The sequence below is a fragment of the Ictalurus furcatus genome, chromosome 5, assembly GCF_023375685.1.
Source record: "Ictalurus furcatus strain D&B chromosome 5, Billie_1.0, whole genome shotgun sequence".
Taxonomy (NCBI): Eukaryota; Metazoa; Chordata; class Actinopteri; order Siluriformes; family Ictaluridae; genus Ictalurus; species Ictalurus furcatus.
In genome coordinates, this window is record NC_071259.1 from 31,704,720 (window position 1) to 31,728,173 (window position 23,454).

The 23,454-nt window shown below is 42.9% G+C and overlaps 1 protein-coding gene across 1 annotated transcript in view; it reads right to left on the reverse strand.

The window, feature by feature from the left end:
• notch2 (notch receptor 2) overlaps positions 1-23,454 on the reverse strand; it is a 57,985-nt gene that overhangs the window by 32,426 nt on the left and 2,105 nt on the right. The window contains exon 2 of the mRNA XM_053625934.1: positions 6,548-6,629. Coding sequence (XP_053481909.1) covers positions 6,548-6,629 — 82 coding nt within the window. The remainder of the gene's footprint in view (positions 1-6,547; positions 6,630-23,454) is intronic.

The following is a 23,454-nucleotide window of genomic DNA, read 5'->3' on the forward strand; positions in this document are numbered from 1 at the left end:
TACGGGAAGTGTATACATGAAGTACCAGCTTTCTACAATGGATGATCAGGAATTTCAGGCACTGGTGGTGAAATAGTACGATAACGCTCACGCTGCAATAACTAGGCCTGGGCGAGATCTGAAAAATAACCATCGGGATACCTCCCCGTTAAAATATCGCGATCGTCGATAACATCCATTCAGTGATGTCATCAAACATCAAACCGTCGCCTTACCAACCGAAATCATACCGTTTCGTCGCAGGTTCACTGATGATATCGTCACGTATCGTATCGTATCTTTAAGAAATGAAAAGGTATCACATCGGATTCAATAATAATATATATTATTATTATTGAATCCGATGCGATAATATATAAAATTTTATATATATACGCATATATATATAAAATAATAACAATAATAATCATAATATCATATAGCGTGGAAGCCTGAGGTTCACACCATTATATTACACACACACATACACACACACACACACACACACACACACACACACACACACACAGTATAACGTATGACTTGATCTTTTCCACATCACACGAGAAAGCATGAACACACACCTGCTAAATAACAGTGTTTTCTGTGGTATTCTGTGGTGTTTTTTTGTGGTGTTTGTAACGAGGTTAATCACTTAATAGCGTCTGATGCTTTCGAACACCTGAAAGCAAATCATTTTACGCACTTCCGAGACACGCAGAGCGTCACGGAGCCTAAATATTTGAACTTTAGACGACCTTCCGTCGTCTAAAGGGAACAGAAATGATGGGAATCCTTCACGCCGACCGAGAACTCTAATCCGAGAGGATCGTCCCGAGACTTCAGAGGATTATCGCGACGATGGAAAAACAAACAAACAAACAAACAAACAAATAAATAAATTCCCGCAGACTTCCTGTTTTACAGATTTAAAAGGATGTGGAAATGTTTCTTTTTGCCGTCCCGAGATGTCCCAGCTGAATAGTAAACAACAACGTGGTGTGTGTTCATCTGCTACGGGAGAGCGGAGGGAAAGAAAATATGAAACAGAAATGGAGGAATATGACGTGGAGGAATTGTGCGGTGTTACAAAAAGAAATGTAATAGTTTTTTTTTTAATCCTGAATTTTCCCACCATGCACCTCTTTACCTCAGGAATGAGGTCGGTGTTTATTTACAGAGCGTCTGGTGAATGTATCACCTGTGTTATTGATCTGAACACTGCAGCTCGCGCGCTCTCTCTCTCCCTCTCTCTCTCTCTCTCTCTCTCTCTCCCCCTCTCTCTCCTGCTCACTCTCTCCGTCTCTCTCTCTCTCTCAGTCTCTCTTTCTCTCCCTCTCTCTCAGTCTCTCTCTCTGTCTCTCTCTTCCTCTCTCTCTAACTCTCTCTCTCTCTCTCCCCCTCTCTCTCTCTCAGTCTCTCTCTCTCTCTCCCTCTCTCTCCCTCCCTCCCTCCCTCTCTCTCTCTCCCTCCCTCCCTCCCTCTCTCTCTCTCTCTCTCTCTCTCTCTCTCTCTCTCTCTCTCCCCCTCTCAGTCTCTCTCTCTCCCTCTCACTCTCCCTCCCCCTCTCTCTCTCTCTCTCTCTCTCTCTCTCTCTCTCTCTCTCAGTCCCTCTCCCTCTCAGTCTCTCTCCCTCTCAGTCTCTCTCCCTCTCAGTCTCTCTCCCTCTCCCTCCCTCGCAGGGTTCACGAGACGAGATCTGATCTCTCAATGGATCGCTTCAGAGAAGGAGGAGGAGCCATGACCAAGACTAGAGTGCCTAGTCTAATCTGTCTCCACACACACACACACACACACACACACACACACACACACACACACACACTCCTATGTCCTATAGGCGTGGGACGATTGTCAATAGCTCACGATAGTGATGGGTACGTGACACGATGAGAAACACGTGGAGGTCACCGATGTTTGCAGAGTAACGAAGAGGTGGAACTACTGATTCAAAACGTTTCGCCCGAATACAAAATGGCCGCCCAGGTCTGGTCCAATCACGACAAACGCAAAGGGCACGCGCATGATCACGCAGTGACAGAGTGTTTTTAAAGAGAACGTGCGTTTTTCTGTCCGCAACTGTGAGAACAGTGAGAACAGTAAACAAATGGATGGATGGATGAACAGAGGAATAAATAAAGAGAGACAGACAGCTGTAGGTAGGTCTTGGACAGACATACTCATGGTTGGATGGATGGACGGACGGACAAATAGATGAATGAATAGATGTACAGATAGCTGGATGGAAAGATCAATTAATTAGTGGATGGGTGGATGAATGAGTAGATGGATGCATATATGGATGGATGGATGGATGGATAGATAAAATCTTATTATAAACAGAACAGGTTTTTCCTTATCATTTGCCACACTACTCTTTAGTTAGCTTTTTTTTTTTTTTTTTTAAATCAATTTAGAAATCCTTTCGAGATTCATCATGTGATTTTTTTTTTTTTTGTCATTTTTGTCCAGTTTATGTCTAAATTTATTTTATGCAAACGATCTTAAACTGTCTTCACATAAAATCAGCGTAACTAGAGCTAGAGCTTTTAGCGGCATCATGAAAAAATAAACAAACAAACAAGCAGACTGGTGAAGCCGTGAGCTGTAGTCACGCTAGAAATAACACTGAGGTTAATCTAAACAGCACTCCGAGACAGGGATGTGTGCAAAGCAAACACACACACACACACACACACACACACACACAAAATCTCACAACACACTACGTAGCACAAAAAACAATCATATCCAGTTTCTATCCATCTGCCTGTCTGTTTATCTATTTATTAATCCATCCTTATCTATCCTTCATTTATCTATCCAACCATTCATCCATCCATCTGTATATCTATCCAGTATCAATCCATCCATCCATCCATCCATATATCTATCCAGTATCAATCCATCCATCCGTATATCTATCCAGTATTAATCCATCCATCCATCCATCTGTATATCTATCCAGTATCAATCCATCCATCCATCCATCCATATATCTATCCAGTATCAATCCATCCATCTGTATATCTATCCAGTATCAATCCATCCATCCATCCATCCATATATCTATCCAGTATCAATCCATCCATCCGTATATCTATCCAGTATTAATCCATCCATCCATCCATCTGTATATCTATCCAGTATCAATCCATCCATCCATCCATCCATATATCTATCCAGTATCAATCCATCCATCCGTATATCTATCCAGTATCAATCCATCCATCCATCCATCTGTATATCTATCCAGTATCAATCCATCCATCCATCCATCCATATATCTATCCAGTATCAATCCATCCATCTGTATATCTATCCAGTATTAATCCATCCATCCATCCATCCATATATCTATCCAGTATCAATCCATCCATCCGTATATCTATCCAGTATCAATCCATCCATCCATCCATCCATCTGTATATCTATCCAGTATTAATCCATCCATCCATCCATCCATATATCTATCCAGTATCAATCCATCCATCCGTATATCTATCCAGTATCAATCCATCCATCCATCCATCTGTATATCTATCCAGTATCAATCCATCCATCCATCCATCCATATATCTATCCAGTATCAATCCATCCATCCGTATATCTATCCAGTATCAATCCATCCATCCATCCATCTGTATATCTATCCAGTATCAATCCATCCATCCATCCATCCATCCATCAAGCTATCCTTATCTATCCATCAATCTACCTAACCATCTGTCCTTATATCTATCCAGTATCAATCCATCCATCTATATCTATATCTGCACCTATCCAGCAGTCATCCATCCAACTAGCTATCCATCTATCCGTCCATCTCTCTGTACATCCCTTCACACATCTAAATTATAAACGGACTGTCCAGATGGGTGTGGCCTAATATTCTAATAAGCAGGCTTGATTGACAGCTGTTTGTCCGAGACTCCCATCCCGCTACGGCACTCGCGCTCGGCCGATCCGACGCCACAGACTGTTAGCGATTATATATTATATCTACCTACCAGCATTAGTTAAAGAATTTTAAGATAAACTGTACACCAGCAATGTTTTTACAAAATAAAAAAAAAATTATTAGTAGGATTTCAATATGATTTAAAATCGAAGCTTGTAAACAAACCTCAGCCGAGAACAGACCTGTTTTGAATTTTTTGTTTGTTTGTTTGTTTGTTTGCTTTTTGTTTTTAAAAGGTGACCCGACAGGTTGGTCGGGCCGCTTTTAAAGTTTAAGCGCGATCGCACGCGTCAGGAACGTCTCAAACCTGCAGCAGGAGTCACATGCACACGCACTCCTGAAACTTAACAACATTAAGAACCCTGACATCCAGCACTTCCTGCTCAAACACTTACCCACCTTTCTTTCTTTTTTTTTTTTTTTTTTTACTGTTAATCATTTTTACGTAATTTGCATGTTTTTTTTGCCTACAAACAAATAGTTAACGTTTAAAGTGGAACGCGAGTGTGTGCTTAAAAAAAAAAAACAAAAAAAAACGGTTAGGCAAATACTGCACATTTGCCTTCTATTAAAAAAAACATATAAGACGCAGAAATAACAATAAAAAAAAGTCAGGAGCAAACTTTAATTCAGCATTTTAACCCTTACACACACACACACACACACACACACACACACACACACACACACACTTCCGTCTCTACTTTCACCATCCTGTTTGGGCCTGGGTATTTTTTTAGGTGAAATGTTATAAGTTGTGTTTCCTGTGGAAGAAAACGTCAAGTGAGGTGGTGAAGTGTGTGAGAGGGTGTGCGTGTGCGTGTGTGTGTGTGTGTGTGTGTGTGTGTGCTGCTCGTTTTCCTGCAGCGCGACGAGCAAACACATAACACACACATTCCACTGAAGGTCTCTACACAGTTATCTAATGAACAAGAACCGTTCTTTATCCGTCTGTCTGTATCTCCATCCATCTCTAGTTTTATCTGTCTCTCTTTAATCATCTATCCGTTCATCCATACCGCTCCGAGTCCATCACTTTATCGATCCATCAGCGCGTCCCTTTAATTATCCGTCCATCATGTATCTGTTCATCTATCATATATCTGTCTATCCGTCATTCATCTATTGATTTATCTATTTATTTGTCTGTCTATCCATCCACGCATCTGTCTGTCCTGTCCACCCTTTATCAGTCCATCCCCCTTACCTACTTATCTATCCATCCTTTTACCTGTCTGTCTGTTCATCCATCCATTTATCTCGCCGCCTATCCATCATCCATACATCTATTTACCCATTCTCCACCCGCTAGTCTATCCGTCTACTCATCCATCGGTCCATGTGAGGTCTGTCTGTCTATTCATCATCAATCTACTCATCTATCCATCCATCCATCCATCTGTCTATCTATCCACCCATTAATCCATCCATCAATCTATTCATCTATCCATTCATCTGTCTATCTATCCCCCACTAATCCATCCATCAATCTATCAATCTACTCATCTATCTATGCAATCCATGAATCCATCCATCCATCCATCCATCCATCCAACTGTCTATCTATCCATCCATCTATCTATCTATCTATCCAATCCACCCATTCATCTGTCTATCTATCCCCCACTAATCCATCCATCAATCTATCAATCTACTCATCTATCTATGCAATCCATGAATCCATCCATCCATCCATCCAACTGTCTATCTATCCATCCATCTATCTATCTATCTATCCAATCCACCCATTCATCTGTCTATCTATCCCCCACTAATCCATCCATCAATCTATCAATCTACTCATCTATCTATGCAATCCATGAATCCATCCATCCATCCATTCAACTGTCTATCCATCTATCTATCTATCTATCTATCTATCTATCCAATCCACCCATTCATCTGTCTATCTATCCCCCACTAATCCATCCATCAATCTATTCATCTATCCATCCATCCATCTGTCTATCTATCCCCCACTAATCCATCCATCAATCTATCAATCTACTCATCTATCTATGCAATCCATGAATCCATCCATCCATCCATTCAACTGTCTATCTATCCATCTATCTATCCAATCCACCCATCCATCCACCTGTCTAACAATCAATCCATCTCTAAATCCATCCATTCACCTGTCTTCTGTCACCTGATCTTCTCATCTAGCTATCTATCTGTCTATCCATCTCTCATTCATCTATCCATCTGCACATCTATGTGCTCATTCTCCTTCTAAATATGATTCCATCCATCCATCCATCCATCCATCCGTCTGTCTGTTAATGCATTAATATAGCCATCCACTTATGTGTCCATCTTTTCGTCCTTCCAGTTATCTATACATCATTTTGTCCATCCATCCATCCATCGTATTTAATAACGTACTTTCTCTCTATATTTTATTTTGTGTATCTGTCTGCCTAAAAGCACTGGATGGTGTGTGTTCAGGTGTGTTCAATTAGAGAAACACTAAGTGTGTGTGTGTGTGTGTGTGTGTGTGAGAGAGAGAGAGAGAGAGAGAGAGAGAGCGTGTGAGCCGTGAGTCCTACTGGTGTTTGGTGAAAATGTCAGCGGCGTTGAGAGGAAGCGGAGCGGTTCACTTACCTGCAGTATTCCGTTCCGTTCTCGTACTTGACACAGCTCGCATTGTTCACGCACGGATTCACGTGATCCACGCACTGCAGCGCTGCGAAACAACACACAAGAGATCGGGGAACATTACTCACTCATACACACACTCACTCACTCACTCACTCACTCACAAGTATAAAAGATAATAAAAACCCATCTGAAAAAAAATAAATTAATAAACAAAACACAATACAAAATCAGTCTCGATGTTATCAAAACATCTCGAAAACATTTCAAATGAAAACTGGATCGGTTTCTCTTTATTAGGTAATTTGGTACAAAGTGTACTTCACAAGCCAATAATACCCAGCATGCATTGTGCAAAAACAATTCAAACAAACAAACAACTGTAAACAACTAAGTGATGTAAACAAGCCTAAAATCTCATGTGAAAAATGTGTGTGTGTGTGTGTGCGCATGTATGTATGTATATATGTGTGTGTGTGTGTGTGTGTGTGTGTGTGTGTATATCCAGGCGCCTCCTGGGTGCAAAAACAACGTGAGACACTGTTGAAACTGGAGACTCCTTCCATAAACGTTAAATGTCTCCTAATTAAAAATGAAAAAAAAAAAAGTCACCACATGAACAATTATACGTTTTACTTTACTAAACAAACGTATAGATCACGTATCGGTGCGAGCACATTGATATTAACCCACCGTTCACGTTACAGCCGGAACTACTCTATAGCGTATAACGCTGTAGCGGTTATACGAAAATCCTACACCATAACCCTTCCGACCAATCAGAGTCCAGGATTCAACCGCGCTGCGGTGTAACCCGTAGTGATACGTGGATGACGTTTTATCGAACGTCGCTCTTAATATTAAATTATTAGACTCCAGGGTCGGATTAGACCCGAGTCGTGTTGCTCGAGTCTGTTTACAAGCACTACAGGAGGTGTGTATCATGGTGTGCGTCACCACGAGGGGGTTTCTCTCGTTTTCAGACCGGGAAATCTTTCCCTAGAGACTTCTGCGTGACTGCGACTGTCAAGGCTTGTGTTTCCGCGTCCATTTCCATCATATCTGCTCCTCAAACATCTCCAGAAGGACTGATCTTTCCGCCTGTGCTTTATAAAAAAAAATATATATATATATATATATATATATATATATATATAAAAGCCGCGACTAAATTATACCGAGTGTGATATTCGCAGATCTTTTACACGTAACGACACCCCGTCTGATGCGTTCGGCGTTCACACTTCCCTCTCAGACATCAGATCAGGCAGGTCATATGATTTCAAAGCATTCTGAGCAGGCGCGCGCAACATCTCCACACAGGAAGCGTGTTCAGCGCTAATACTCACTTCCTGCACTTTGACCAAATAGAAAGAAAAAAAAAAAAAAAAAAGAAGACTCGTGTTCGAGCTCGGAGACAATGAGCTCGCGCCGGGCGCTCAGCCAACGTGTAACAGTCTGGTTCGATAGACGGGCGTAATAATGACGGCGGATTCGTACCAGCGTCCTTTTTTTTTTTTTTTCTCTTTCTTTCTGAGTCTTTCAGTTCAGCAAGAAATAGTGTGTTTTTTTTGGGGGGGGTGCTGCATGAAGGGAAGTATTCTTTTGAGCAAACCCTGTCAAGATACAAAGCTAGCAAGTTTCGGGACTGCAGTTGGGTTTTTGCTTGATAGACAAAAACACCACAAGGCTAACAAACATCTCTGCATCCAGATTAAAACCAGAAACTGTGATTTTATCATCACTCAACATCTTTTCTCTCTCTCGGATGATTAATCCGGTTACTGTAAGCCGTGTTTGCTGAGAGAAACGAAAAAAAAAAAAAAAAATGAGAGAAAAGAAAGAAAAACAAGTAAGCAGTTTATAAAGGCTTTGAAACTCCGTCCTGTCGTCAAACTGGCTTTTGTGCGGGAAGGAATCTGGTGTGAAATGAAAAGGCTGGGGCGTAGCAGGTTTGGCGGCGGTTCTGGTGGGAAACCTGTTGGCGGAGGACTGGTTGAGCCGTGTGAGAACTCCTCAGCACACGCTGAGATTCAGAGAAAGAACGAAGGGAGAGTGAGTGAGAGAGAGAGAGAGAAAGAGAGAAAGCAGGGTGCTTGAGACGGTGAACAGTAAGAGTCAGGAGCACTCGAGAAAGAAGGACGAGAGAGAGAGAGAGAGAGAGAGAGAGAGAGAGAGAGAGTCTCTAAGGGGGGGAAAAGAATGCAAGGATAATTCAGAACAGACTGAAAGTCTTATGAAAGACAGAACGAGGCTGAAGAGTCAGAAGTTTATAAAAGACAGAAAGACAGACAGAGAGAACAGAGAGAGAGAGAGAGAGAGAGAGAGAGAGAGAGAGAGAGAGAGAGAGAGAGAAAGACTGACTGGTTTGACGAGCTCTCCACACAAATGCCGTCTCTGTGCCAGAGAAGATGATCTCACAGGATTCAGGGACGGGCCGCCGATAATAACTCCATTTCCATCTCCAGCGGAGGTTTTTCTCCCTCCCTCCCTCCCTCCCTCACTCCCTCGCTCACTCCCTCGCTCACTCCCTCCCTCCCTCGCTCAGAGAAACGACGAGTGGAAACGCTACGTCTCTTTCTCACTGGAGAAAGAGATCCGTCTCCGGCGAACGTGCAGCGCCAGCGTCCTAACAACTCTCCCATAAAAAAAAAAAAAAAACATAACCATTTAGAATAGAAAAAGAGACCGAGATGGTTTGAGAACGTTTTTTTTTACACGTTGGCGTGGAGCGATGTGACAACAATATCGTATCGCGATTCTCTGAGGTGCGAAAGCTATCACCATACACAGGTTCGCAAACAACGTGCCAGCATTAAAATAAATAAATAAATAAAAAGCTGTTATCAATAATGATAGTTGTTTATTTATGATGTGTTAGACAATCATAGTAAACAGTTTTATTTTTATATTAACAATATATTTACAGTATAATTATAACTGAACGTTTATACGCTACGAGGAAAATCAACCGCTCCGAACGGCAGCCCTGAACAAATTGCTAACATCTTTCCAGTCACTTTCTACATCTCTAATCATGGCTGAACTGATAACGTGTTACAGCAACCAAACGCAACCCGAAAGCCACACACACACACACACACACACACACATACACACACACACTCATAGAGAGTTGTCATTAACACGCGAGTGACAAAACCGACACGAGAGCTCCTTCATTTATAACACGCGTCACGTCACACACACCGGAGACGTACACAAAAACAGACCACGGAAGAGTGATAAGGGAAAAAAGAGAAAATAGAAATAAAGGGGGGGAAAAAAGAGTGATAGTAAGAAAGAGCGAGAGAGAAAGAAAGAGAGAAAAAAGGAAATAAGGATAAAAGCGATTGAAAGAAAGGGAGAAAAAGAACGTGTAAGAAAGAAAAGAAAAAGGAAATAAAGATAAAAGCGAGTGAAAGAAAGAAGAAAATAAACAAAAGATCTATGAAAGCATGAAAAATGAAAGCATGTTGGAGAAAGAAAGAGAGAAAGAAAGACTGACATTTTTGGAAGTGCTGCATTATAGGAATTTCATTTACAGACTCCAGAGAGACGGAAATGAAGAGAAGACTGACGGAGAAAGAAATAATAATAAAAAAAAAGAATCAAGAAGGTAAAGTAAAAACAGCGAGAGGGGAATGAAAGACAAACTGAGAAAGACGAGGACGGGGAGGGAAGGGGAGAAAGAAAGGAAAATGACTACATTTTTGTAATGAGGAGCAGAAGTGCTGCGCCACCGCGCTGCACTTTTCACTAACACCAACACTACACAACACAACACACTTTTCACTAACACTACACTATACAACAACACACTTTCCACTAACACTACACTACACTACACTACACACTTTTCACTAACACTACACTATACAACAACACACTTTCCACTAACACTACACTACACTACACTACACACTTTTCACTAACACTACACTATACAACAACACACTTTCCACTAACACTACACTACACTACACACTTTTCACTAACACTACACTATACTATACAACAACACACTTTCCACTAACACTACACTACACTACACAACACACTTTTCACTAACACTACACTATACAACAACACACTTTCCACTAACACTACACTACACTACACACTTTTCAGTAACACTACACTACACTATACAACAACACACTTTCCACTAACACTACACTACACAACACACTTTCCACTAACACTACACTACACTACACTACACTACACAACACACTTTTCAGCGTTGTGCACGCAGTCTGCTGCAGGATCCGTCCTCCTGTCCTGATTTATACCGTTTCATCACATTATATTTTACTCAGTATTACTGGGACAAAATGAACGTAAACATTCCACGTCACTTCGAACAGCTTGCTTTTATTTCCAGCACAGTTAGAAATATCATCAACAAATAAAACCGATTCTACATTTAAATGTCAACAAGTTGAACACATTCGTGTTTGTATTTTGTCCTAATGAATATTCACGCATAAATAATTCATCCAAGATCCAGATTTTATTATTAATTATGGATTATTCCTCGAAGTAACTTTCTCCTGGAATTTTCTCCATCCATCTCTCTCTCTCTTGCCATCAGTCTCTCTCTCCATCCATCTCTCTCTCTCGCCATCAGTCTCTCTCTCTCTCTCCATCCATCTCTCTCTCTCTCTCTCACCATCAGTCTCTCTCTCCATCCATCTCTCTCTCTCTCACCATCAGTCTCTCTCTCCATCCATCTCTCTCTCGCCATCAGTCTCTCTCTCTTCCTCCATCCATCTCTCTCTCCCGCCCTCTCTCCATCCATCTCTCTCTCCCTCCCTCCATCCATCTCTCTCACCCTCCATCCCTCTCCCGCTCTCCATCCATCTCTCTCACTCCCTCTCTCTCTCTCCATCCATATCTCTCATTCATCTCTCTCCATCCACCTGTCCATCTATCTCTCCCTCTCTCATCCATCTCTCTCCCTCTCCATCCATCTCTCTCGTTCTCTCTCTCTCTCTCCCTCCCTCTCTCGGTCTCCCTCTCTCTCGCGCCCTCTCCCCCTCGCTTTTGTTCCCTCTCTCTCGCTCCCTCTCTCTCGCTTCTTCTACCCCTCTCTCGTTCCCGCTCTCTCGCTCCCTCTCTCACCCTTTCGCTCGCTCTCTCTCTGAGTGGGAATTTCTAAGGATTCAGGTTCAGCAATAATGTGTCCAGATGTGGAGTGCTGTGGGGGAAAAAAACCCTCATGTGTGTCCCTAAATCATCCAGAAAACTGATTTACCTCATCTCTGTGTGTGTGTGTGTGTGTGTGTGTGTGTGTGTGTGTGTTGGCACTCATTGGTTTGGGTGTATGCATCACTAAAAACAGCTGCTCATGAAACGCAAAAGGGGAATAAGGGAACAGTTTGGTTTTCGCTCTGCAGGTTTCCAGATTAAGGATTTTATTTGAAAAAAATAAAAAATGACTTTTATAATTATTATTATCATCATTATTATTTTTTAAATGTTCGCTCGACGGAAGTTGATTTTGTCAGTGATATTTTTACACTTCGACTTGAATAAATTCACCATCATGGGGGAAAACTAAAGCAGAGAGATAGTCGAGTATCATGTGACCAGATTTTTAAAAAGTGATCACGTGACCAGATTTACAGCTCGATCAGGACGAGGGGAAAAGTCCAGGAAGTTACGCATTAAAAAAAACAACCAAACAGGAAACTCGCAATGAAGCAGAACTTCTCTTTAATTAAAAATAAAAATAAGAATAAACAAACACAGCAGCAGGAAATGACATCACTGCTCAAAACAAAATAAAACCCTTTCACTGGAGTGCCTCTTATTAAAAAATTAAACACTGTCAATTAGTTAACATTAAAAAAGAGGGAAAATAAATATAAACATTAAATTATAAATACATTTTTAAAAAAACAATACATAAATAATTACACGTTACGAATTAAATAATAAAAAGCGTATTATTTTAAATATTCGTTAAAAACAAACAAAAATCTAGTTGATTTATCTAATTCTAAAAAAAAAATTAATAAATTAATTTTTTTTACACATCTAAGATATCTATAAGTGTTTATTAATTATTATTTAATATCGAAATTTAAATAATTAAATTAAGTAAATAACAAAGCTTATTATTTTATAATAATTATTTTAATAAAAATTAAATAACAAAAAGCATATTATTTTATATATTCATTAAAAACATATAAAAAATCTAATTGATTTGTCTAATTCTAAAAAAAACTTGTTTAAAAAGCAATATATATTACACTATTAATCCTTGCTTGCTGATATTCTTACCAGGATTTTGTTTTGTTTTGTTTGTTTGTTTGTTTTGGGGATAAAAAAAAAAAGACATTCATTTATGCAAATGAGACTTCTTTAAATTAAAGATGTATAAATTTGCATACTTAATAAAATCAGATATCAAGTCTTTAAATGATATTTGAATTAAAACGCTTTCTAGAGGATGATGTTAACAAAACATCATCTAAAAAAAAAAAAAAAAAAATCTTATTTAAATTGTATTTAAATGATACTGTATATCAGTTGTTTTTCAGTATAAACCCCCGGGTGAACGCAGTCATCATCACCATATTTCAGTTTCATGGACGGTGGAATCTTTCAGAAACTGAGATTTGTTGGTTATGAACACGGGGGGGGGAAATATTTTGAGGAAAAAAACAAAACAAAAGGTTTTAAAAATAAATGTGGTTTCACGTGTTTCCAGTCTAAGTAAGTGTGGTTTATAAGGTTTATAAAGGAAATTGGCGTGTTCGTCTTAACAGGAAACACGCTTTTGACAGATATACGAGGTGACGCGGGCGCGATCGTGAAGTGGGCGGAGCTTAAAGCCTTCTTCAAAGTTCCGGATAAAGCGGACGGACAAAATGGTGGCCTGAGAAATGTGTTTTAGTGCAACAGGATGAAAGAGGACGTCGACTCGTTAAAACCACTAACCTGACACGAATCTTTAGAGATTAGATTGGATCTGGAGATTAGATTAATATTGACATTAAAGATGGATCGAAATAAAAAAAAATTTAATAAAATGTAAAACACACACGACATGTTTTTAATTAAAGGACTTCAGTAATGAGGGAAATATAACACTGGAGTGCAAATTCCCCCAGATTTCAACACACACACACACACACACACACACACACACCCCAGCTGGGACACAGCTGCTGGTCTCGCCGTCAACCTAAAACCACTGCCTCATCTTCACATAATACCCACAATGCCGTGGGGAAATGTGCGTGTGCATCTCTCTCGCTCTCTCTCATTCCCTCTCTTTCTCTTTTCTTGCACTCTATACTCAAGTAAACACTCAGTACTGGCATGGCCATGTTTATTTGGGTTCATTTAAGGTCACATTTATTTTCAACTTCTCTCTTGCGCGTGCTCTCTCTCTACCTCTCTCTCTTGCGCGTGCTCTCTCTCTATCCATCTCTCTCTCTCTGTCCCTCTCTGTCCATATCTCCCTCTCTCTCTCTCTCTCTCTATCCCTCTTTCTGCTTATCCCTATCTCTCGCTGTCTATACCTCTCTCTGTCTCTCTCCATCTATCCCTGTCCCTCTCTGTCCATCTCTCTCTCCCCCCCCTCCCCCTTCTCTTTCTCTGAAAGAACGTTCACACCTATTAGTCTGTCTGATATCTGGTTTGGTTTGTTTTCTCGCTGTACATAATTAAACAAACTAAAAATAAATTTAAAAATAAATAAATAAAACACCTCTGAAGACATATGTGCAAAGCTCCTTCATTCATTGCTCATAAGAGACAAAATACGGGCAAAAGTATGTGCACCCCTGAACATCACACCCGTTAATGGATCTTCCCCAAACTGTAGCCACAAAGTCAGAAGCTCACAATTGTGTAGAACGTCTCTGTACGCTGTAGCGTTATAATTTCCCCTCACCGGAACTAAGAGTCCCCAAACACTGCTCCAGCACGACGACGCCCCTGTGCACAAAGCCAGCTCCGTGAAGACGTGGTGTGTGAAGGTCGGAAGAAGGTAGAAGAACTCGAGCGTCCTGCACAGAGTCCTGACCTCAACCCCACTGAACACCTTTGGGATGAACTGGAACTGGAGCCTCGTCACATCAACATCAGCACCTGACCTCAACCTCACTAACGCTCTCGTAGCTGAACAAACGCACATCCCCACGGCCACGCCCCAAAATCTAGTGGGACGCCTTCCCAGAAGACAGAGTGGAGCGCATTATAACAGCAAAGAGGGAATTTATCTGGAACAGGATGTTCAACAAGCACATACGGGTGTGATGGTCATAAAATACGTAATCACTGTGAAACTACTGTTGAAGGTTAATGGATAAATCTCTCTCTCTCTCAGCCTCGTCTCCTCTCTCACACTCTCTCTCTCTCTCTCAGCCTCGTCTCCTCTCTCTCTCTCTCAGCCTCATCTCCTCTCTCTCTCTCTCTATCTCTCTCTCTCTCAGTCTCATCTCCTCTCTCTCTCTCTCTCTCTGCCTCATCTCCTCTCTCTCTCTCACTCTCTCTGCCTTGTCTCCTCTCTCTCTCTTTCAACCTCGTCTCTCACTCTCTCTCTCAGCCTCATCTCCTCTCTCTCTCACTCTCTCTGCTTTGTCTCCTCTCTCTCTTTCAACCTTGTCTCTCACTCTCTCTCTCAGCCTCATCTCCTTTCTCTCGTCACTCTCACTTTCTCTCAGCCTCGTCTCCTCTCGCTCTCTCTCTCTCAGCCTCGTCTCTAACTCTCTGTCTGCCTCGTCTCCCCTCTCTCTCTCTCAGCCTCATCTCCTCTCTCTCTCTCACTCTCTCTGCCTTGTCTCCTCTCTCTCTCTTTCAACCTCGTCTCTCACTCTCTCTCTCAGCCTCATCTCCTCTCTCTCTCACTCTCTCTGCTTTGTCTCCTCTCTCTCTTTCAACCTTGTCTCTCACTCTCTCTCTCAGCCTCATCTCCTTTCTCTCGTCACTCTCACTTTCTCTCAGCCTCGTCTCCTCTCGCTCTCTCTCTCTCAGCCTCGTCTCTAACTCTCTGTCTGCCTCGTCTCCCCTCTCTCTCTCTCAGCCTCATCTCCTCTCTCTCGCAGTCTCGTCTCCTCCCTATCTCTCAGCCTCGTCTCCTCTCTCTCAGCCTCGTCTCTCTCTCTCAGCCTCGTCTCTCTCTCTCAGCCTCGTCTCCTCTCTCTCAGCCTCATCTCTCTCTCTCAGCCTCATCTCTCGCTCTCTCAGTCTTGTCTCCTCTCTCTCAGCCTCGCCTCGTCTCCTCTCTCTCTCTCTCCTCTCTCTCAGCCTCGTCTCCTCTCTCTCAGCCTCATCTCTCTCTCTCAGCCTCGTCTCTCTCTCTCTCTCAGCCTCGTCTCTTTCTCTCTCTCAGCCTCGTCTCTCTCTCTCTCAGCCTCGTCTCTCTCTCTCTCAGCCTCGTCTCTCTCTCTCAGCCTCGTCTCTCTCTCTCAGCCTCGTCTCTCTCTCTCAGCCTCGTCTCCTCTCTCTCAGCCTCATCTCTCTCTCTCTCTCAGCCTCATCTCTCTCTCTCTCTCAGCCTCGTCTCGTCTCCTCTCTCTCAGCCTCGTCTCTCTTTCTCAGCCTCGTCTCCTCTCTCTCAGCCTCGTCTCCTCTCTCTCAGCCTCGTCTCTCTCTCTCAGCCTCGTCTCCTCTCTCTCAGCCTCATCTCTCTCTCTCTCTCTCAGCCTCATCTCCTCTCTCTCAGCCTCGTCTAGTCTCCTCTCTCTCAGCCTCGTCTCCTCTCTCTCAGCCTCGTCTAGTCTCCTCTCTCTCAGCCTCATCTCCTCTCTCTCAGCCTCGTCTAGTCTCCTCTCTCTCAGCCTCGTCTCCTCTCTCTCAGCCTCGTCTCCTCTCTCTCAGCCTCGTCTCTCTCTCTCAGCCTCATCTCTCTCTCTCAGCCTCATCTCTCTCTCTCAGCCTTGTCTCCTCTCTCTCAGCCTCGCCTCCTCTCTCTCTCTCTCCTCTCTCTCAGCCTCGTCTCCTCTCTCTCAGCCTCATCTCTCTCTCTCAGCCTCATCTCTCTCTCTCTCAGCCTCATCTCTCTCTCTCTCTCTCAGCCTCGTCTCCTCTCTCTCAGCCTCGCCTCGTCTCCTCTCTCTCTCTCAGCCTGGTCTCCTCTCTCTCAGCCTCGCCTCGTCTCGTCTTGTCTCCTCTCTCTCTCTCTCTCAGCCTTGTCTCCTCTCTCTCAGCCTCGCCTCGTCTCCTCTCTCTCTCAGCCTGGTCTCCTCTCTCTCAGCCTGGTCTCCTCTCTCTCAGCCTCGTCTCCTCTCTCTCAGCCTCATCTCTCTCTCTCTCAGCCTCGTCTCCTCTCTCTCAGCCTCGCCTCCTCTCTCTCAGCCTCGTCTCCTCTCTCTCAGCCTCGCCTCGTCTCCTCCCTCTCTCTCTCTCAGCCTCGTCTCCTCTCTCTCAGCCTCATCTCTCTCTCTCAGCCTCATCTCTCTCTCTCTCTCAGCCTCGCCTCGTCTCCTCTCTCTCTCTCCTCTCTCTCAGCCTCGTCTCCTCTCTCTCAGCCTCGCCTCGTCTCGTCTCCTCTCTCTCTCTCTCTCTCTCTCAGCCTCGTCTCCTCTCTCTCTCAGTCTCGTCTCCTCTCTCTCTCTCTCTCTCTCTCAGCCTCGTCTCCTCTCTCTCTCAGCCTTGTCTCCTCTCCCTGACCGCAGACGCACTAATGGCGACTGAAAGAGGAAAAAAAAAAACTTATGCACATTTACACAAGCAAGCGCACACCACCAAGTGAAAAGAGGATCTGGCCCAAGTCCACGCTCAACCGGAGAGAGGAAGTTGTTCGTGCTGGAACAGGAAGTCACCCCATTTCCTGAAGTAGCTCTACTACAGCCTTCTTCCTGCGTTTAACTACTGTATTAGGAAGCTGTAACACATAACCTATAACACGACAGGACACAACATCCCCGCTTTATTTACAGCTTGAGAGTGAGAGACACGGAGCAGGAGGAACAGGAAGCAGCGTGAGGAGGTTAACGAGGTTAACGAGGGGTCGAGTCTCTTCACAGAAGATGAAGGAGGTTTGATAATCAGCTTTAAATCCCGAGCTGAAGTGCATTCTAGTTTCACTCACGAGATGAAGAACAAGCTTTTACACAGCTCACTTTCACTCAGTGGAAAGGACACGCGCGCACACACTGATGTATGTCAAACTGACACGATTCCTCAACACACCCATGTTTATTTAACAGACCAGCAACTACTACACTTCAACATTCTCTATACAGCCACACACACACACACGCCACCAATTTCTATTTTCAACACACACCACCTAACACCAACCTACTGCAACACACACCACCTAACACCAACCTACTGCAACACACACCACCTAACACCAACCTACTGCAACACACACCACCTAACACCAACCTACTGCAACACACACCACCTAACACCAACCTACTGCAACACACACCACCTAACACCAACCTACTGCAACACACACCACCTAACACCAACCTACTGCAACACACACCACCTAACACCAACCTACTGCAACACACACCATCTAACACCAACCTACTGCAACACACACCGACCTACTGCAACACACACCATCCAACACCAACCTACTGCAACACACACCACCTAACACCAACATTCTGACGTTACTTGGGATCAACACGTCCCAGTTAACCCACTGACAAACTTACAAATGACAAATAAACCAGTGTGAACGTACAAGAACATGCTAGAAAGAAACTTCCCAAGATCCACACATGGATATAACACACACAAATCCGGTGTTTTGTGTTGGATCTCGAGTGTTTTTGTGTAGATCCAGACTTAAGGATCAAACACGGAATATGATACGACTCCGTAATCCTCACACATGTTCGCTTATGTCTAGACTTTATTTCTGTATAAATGATGATCTCTAATGGTGAAAAAGATTATAACCACACACACACACACACACACACACTCACAGCTCTGAAGCAGGAATGTGAAGCATTTTAATTCTGTGTTAATTTGCTAACCTGCTCAGGACAAACTCGAGCCCCCTAGCCTTAATCTCCGGATTTTAACAAGCCCAAACATCTCTCCCTCTCTCTCTCTCTCTCTTTCCTTCCCTCTCCCTCCCTCCCTCCAGCCTGGTAGCACTTAGCCTCAATTTCCAGATGACAATTTCACCATTTTGGAAAAGGGCAGTGGTTTTTTTTCACCCACACAATGAGCCTTTTTTTCCATGTCCTAGCAACTGAACTGAACACGAGGCACAAGCGCTTCTCAATCTCTTCTCGAGAAAATAAATAAATAAATAAAAATCAGACCACGTATCTCGCCTTAGCCATGCATTCGCCCCAAATTTATACCGTCTCGGCGTTAAAATATACTTTACGTATGTCTGGAAACCAGTTTAATCGAGCGGTGGTTCCCGAAAGAACCTCCTCGGCCTAGATATTTCGCCGTCCCCCGCCCCCCCCCCGGGATCCTGATCCGAATAATCGGCTAATAAACCCAACCCCCTTCCTGATCCAGAGCCGGTCGCGTTAGAGAAGAGGAAAGAAGATCTTCCACAAACAACGTACAGATGTGAAAACAGAAAGACAGAGACTGAGAGGAAGAAAGGTTTTAAGTTGAATTATCTCGGATCTGGAGAAACATATCATTACGCAGCGCTCAGACATGGTGTGAGATCTTGCTACTTATTTCTCGAAACAAGCAAGCGAACACACTTGATCGGTTCTAAAGGGAACGTATCGGTTCAGTGAACACAAGCCAGCTAGGGTTTGTCGAAAGCGACAAGTGAAACGAAGTAAACAGCAAAACAGTAGTACAGTGTGAGGGTTGCTTAGCAGAAATCTCAAATACTCGCAATACTTAAAAGTACGCGATATTTAATTTGTTGAGGTTAAAACCGGAATGCATACGATAGCACGTGCGAACAGGCTTAATTTTTTTTTTTTGTGATTGTTGCAGCCAAAAACGATCGATTTTGCTGCAAAACTTTCAGGTTTTTGTGCTTTTTATTTTTTCGCTGATGAAAACTACTCGAATCGGCGAAATCGCAAGTCGCACGGAATTGTTCTGCGCGGTCTTTCACGGTGGTGCTTATTGGCAAACGTGACCTTTTAGCTGTACTCGTGTTCGACGCATGTGAATCGAAGGGAGCTTTGGCGCGTCTCGGCCCGAATCTGCGGTAATTTTGGAAAAGAAAACATAAATAAATAAAATGAAATAAATCAATCGCACGTCGTCCGAATATCGCGGCGTTCGCTCGATTTCGCGTTCGTTTCTGCGATCGTGGAGGGACTGAAAGTCCAACGTCGCCCAGGCGGAAAAAGAAAGTAGCTACTAAATTGTAACGGTAAATTTCCCTTGTCTTTAAGCTGATATAGAGTAGCTTATGAAATGATTTGCCATTGATTTGACCTTAAAGAGAACATTTGATTATCTTTCATACTGCATCAGTGTCCAACTTAGGGAAACTTTCTCGCTAGGTTTGGTGAGCTGACATTTGTACCGCTCTCGCACATTTCAGCAACATCAGCGGGCCGTTTCCATCCGTAACCGTGTCCTTCGAATCCATTTTCGCGACTCCAACGCTATGCTTCGTTCCGTCTGCGTCCCTGATGCTAGGTTTTGTAAAACGCGTAAAAGCTCGCGAGTCAAGTCTCTGCTGCCGTGACCCGAGGTGACTTCTTTCTATGAGAAATAAAACTGTATGATAATCTATTAAATTTTCCATCCAGATACAACGGCGTTTTCCTTCGAACCCGATTCAACTCGTCCACCTCTTCTTATAAAACAGACGAATAAATACGAATAAACGTGTGAAACGGAGGCTGCGTGGTTATCGTGCGCCCGTTACTGGTCTCGGGTTGAATTACCGGACTCGTCTAGATAAAACCACACGAAGACAAAATAAACCTAAAGGCTCTGTAGTAAGAGACAACGAGACTGAAACACGCCGACTCGACCTCTCTGTATCAACAACACCTTGTTCTTCTTCTCTTTCTCTCTCTCTCTCTCTCTCTCTCTCTCTCCCCCTCTCTCTCCTTCTCTCCCTCTCTCTCTCTCCACACTTGTAGATCCTCTCTGTTTTTTCACCCAGCAGTCCTCCATTCCAGTCACATGACGTCTGAAGGCTCATGCCACCTTCAAACACTTTATTTGGGCAAATAGTAATATTTACACTGTCGTTAAAGGCACCCACTCATCACCGCTCCCCCCCCTCTCCACACACACACACACACACTTATGTTTGTGCGTTCTGCTTTCGTAACCTCTGAAACAACACTTCCACTCGACAGTCATGAGCCTCTCGCATGTCCACCATGTTTAAAAAAATTTCAACCTTATTCCCAGAAACCAGGAAGAGACAACCATCATCTAATCACACGAGGCGATTCTGACCGAACCCACAAAACCATGTGGCAACAACGTCTGTAGCAGCATTTACTTACTTACTTATTTATATATCTGATAAACATATAAACGCTGCTAATAACGCTTCACGTGTACGCGCTCATCCGTCCTCATGCTGCTCCTGATCACCTCTGGACTTTTTTTTTTTTTTTTTGCTATAGAGACGACAAAGGTGTTCGATATTGCAAAAATTTCACATCACCATACTTTTTATGAACATTATACGACCCAGTACGTCCCGATATTTCTGGTATCTTCGGTACTGTGCAGAACCATGCAGCGGACAAGTTTGAAGAACGCTGCGTCCCAATATAACATATGAGGGTAATGATAGTAGTTGTGAGGGGATATGTAAAAAAAAAAAAAAAAAATCATATCGCGATACTTTTACAATACATTGTACGTATTATTATAATGTTTACAGTAGGGCTGGGCGATATAATCGACATCGTGATAAATGATTACGCGATACACTTTCCCGAGATATCGTTGGTACGGTGATGTATTTTTTTTTTTTTAAGCGTTTTTAATAGCTACTAATTAAACGGTACCAAATGGGATCCCGTTAATGTTTTTTTCGTAACTTATCCTACTTTGCATTTGTAGGAATTAAAGAAAAGTGCTGTGAATCTCAGTTGAACAGGTTTTTGTTTATTTTACTAGCGTTTTGCGGACAGTTCGTTAGCTAACTTAGATATCGTGATGTGCGTCGTGTACGGTAGAAAAGTATCGTGATGTGATATTTCCGTCATATCGATATCGCCCGGCCCTTTTCAATCGCGGCGTCATTATTACTCTGTATACATCATCGTATCGCCCGGCCTTTCGCGACGACGACACACGGCGTCTCGGGTATTCCCGGATATTCGTACGCGTAGGCCGGCGCTCCATAATCGTCCCGTTGTGTTTGGCGCAGTGGGAGAAATCGCATTTCACACCCCGCAAATCTGCGTTTTTCCAACGCCGGGACAAAGGAGGGACTTTTTCACAGCGCGCACACACACACACACACACACACACACACACACACACACACACCAGAGTAAACACACACACACAAGCGAGCGGAGGCCCACGCCGGGCGATGTCGTGTGCCGGCAAACAGAGAGGCCGAGATAAAGAGGAGGAGGAAGAAAAAGAAAAGAAAAGAAAAAAACTATGGCTTTGAGTTTTACCTCTGGGGAGGAAATCTAACACCGCGCAGCAAGAAGCAACAGAGTGTGCAGTGTACAATGGGTAGGGTTCAGCACTGAGTGAGTGTGTGTGTGTGTGTGTGTGTGTGTGTGTGTGTGTGTGTGTGTGTGTTTGAGGAATGTGAAACACCAACAGCAGCATTCCAGCTGCGTCTGCATCGCCTAGCTTTCCAAACGCCAAAACGGTTTGGAATATAAATCACACACACACACACACAACATCCCATAATAATAACGACAACAACTACAACAACACAAACACTTATAGTACAAAACGTGTGTAAACGTGAGCGCCGCGTGACGCCGCCCGTGTCCTCAGACGAGACGAGAAAAACACAAAAGCAACCAGCAGGGGAGTGGAAACTCTACAGCAACACACACACACACACACACACACACACACACACACACACACACACACACAGCACTCAGAAAAAAGTCTGCAGAGGAAATGGAGCCTTTCTTTTTCTTTTTTTTTTTTAAACACCGCCTCTAAAACATTTACCAGAACCGCTCCGTTTTATACACGATTAAACAAACAAATCAACCTTTCTTCAGTTGATTATGTAAATAATTACGTCTATGTCTGCTCTGGTACATTTGTCGAGTCAAGGAACAGTCACATAACACGACACACACACGCACACGTTGGTTTTAACACTCATTGTGAGCCGTTTTCATTTCCACCGACTCGTCCGTGACCTCAGTAACCGAACGCGACTTGTTCCTTGTTGTAGCATGTACTTATTTATTTATTTACTTCTAAATCTTTAGTTCTCTTCCTACAAAAGATCTGAAACGATACAATCGACGCACACCGATTTTTAAAAAAAAAAAAAAAAAAAAAGGTTTAAAACGTCAGACTTGTTTGAAAACGTTTATAAATCAAGAAGAGCGAGTACGAAACTGTTGTTTTTTTTTTTAATACGTACAATCGTACACGTTTTTGCTTCGTACGATTCGCAGGAACGCGAGAGTCTTTACGATTGTGAAACGTACACGTGCAGTAAAGACCACGTAACAAACACGATATCGATAACGATAAATGACGTGACGCTACGCTTTGTAGACTTCTCTCAGACGCTAATAATGTTTTAGCGTTTTGTTTCGCCGCAGTTTTACTACCAGTTTGTTATTATTATTATTATTATATATTAATAAGTATTTACCCCCTCCAACCAGGAACTGAAATGGATTTAACCGATATAATTTTTACAATGTTTTTGTCTAACGATGGTTGACGCTGCAAAATGTTTTCTTGTTGCAACACAAAGCTTAATTAAAAACACAAAAGCAAACATTTATCGGTTGCGTAAGTATTCACCCCCCCTCCCCAATCAGAACCACACCTTTGGCTCG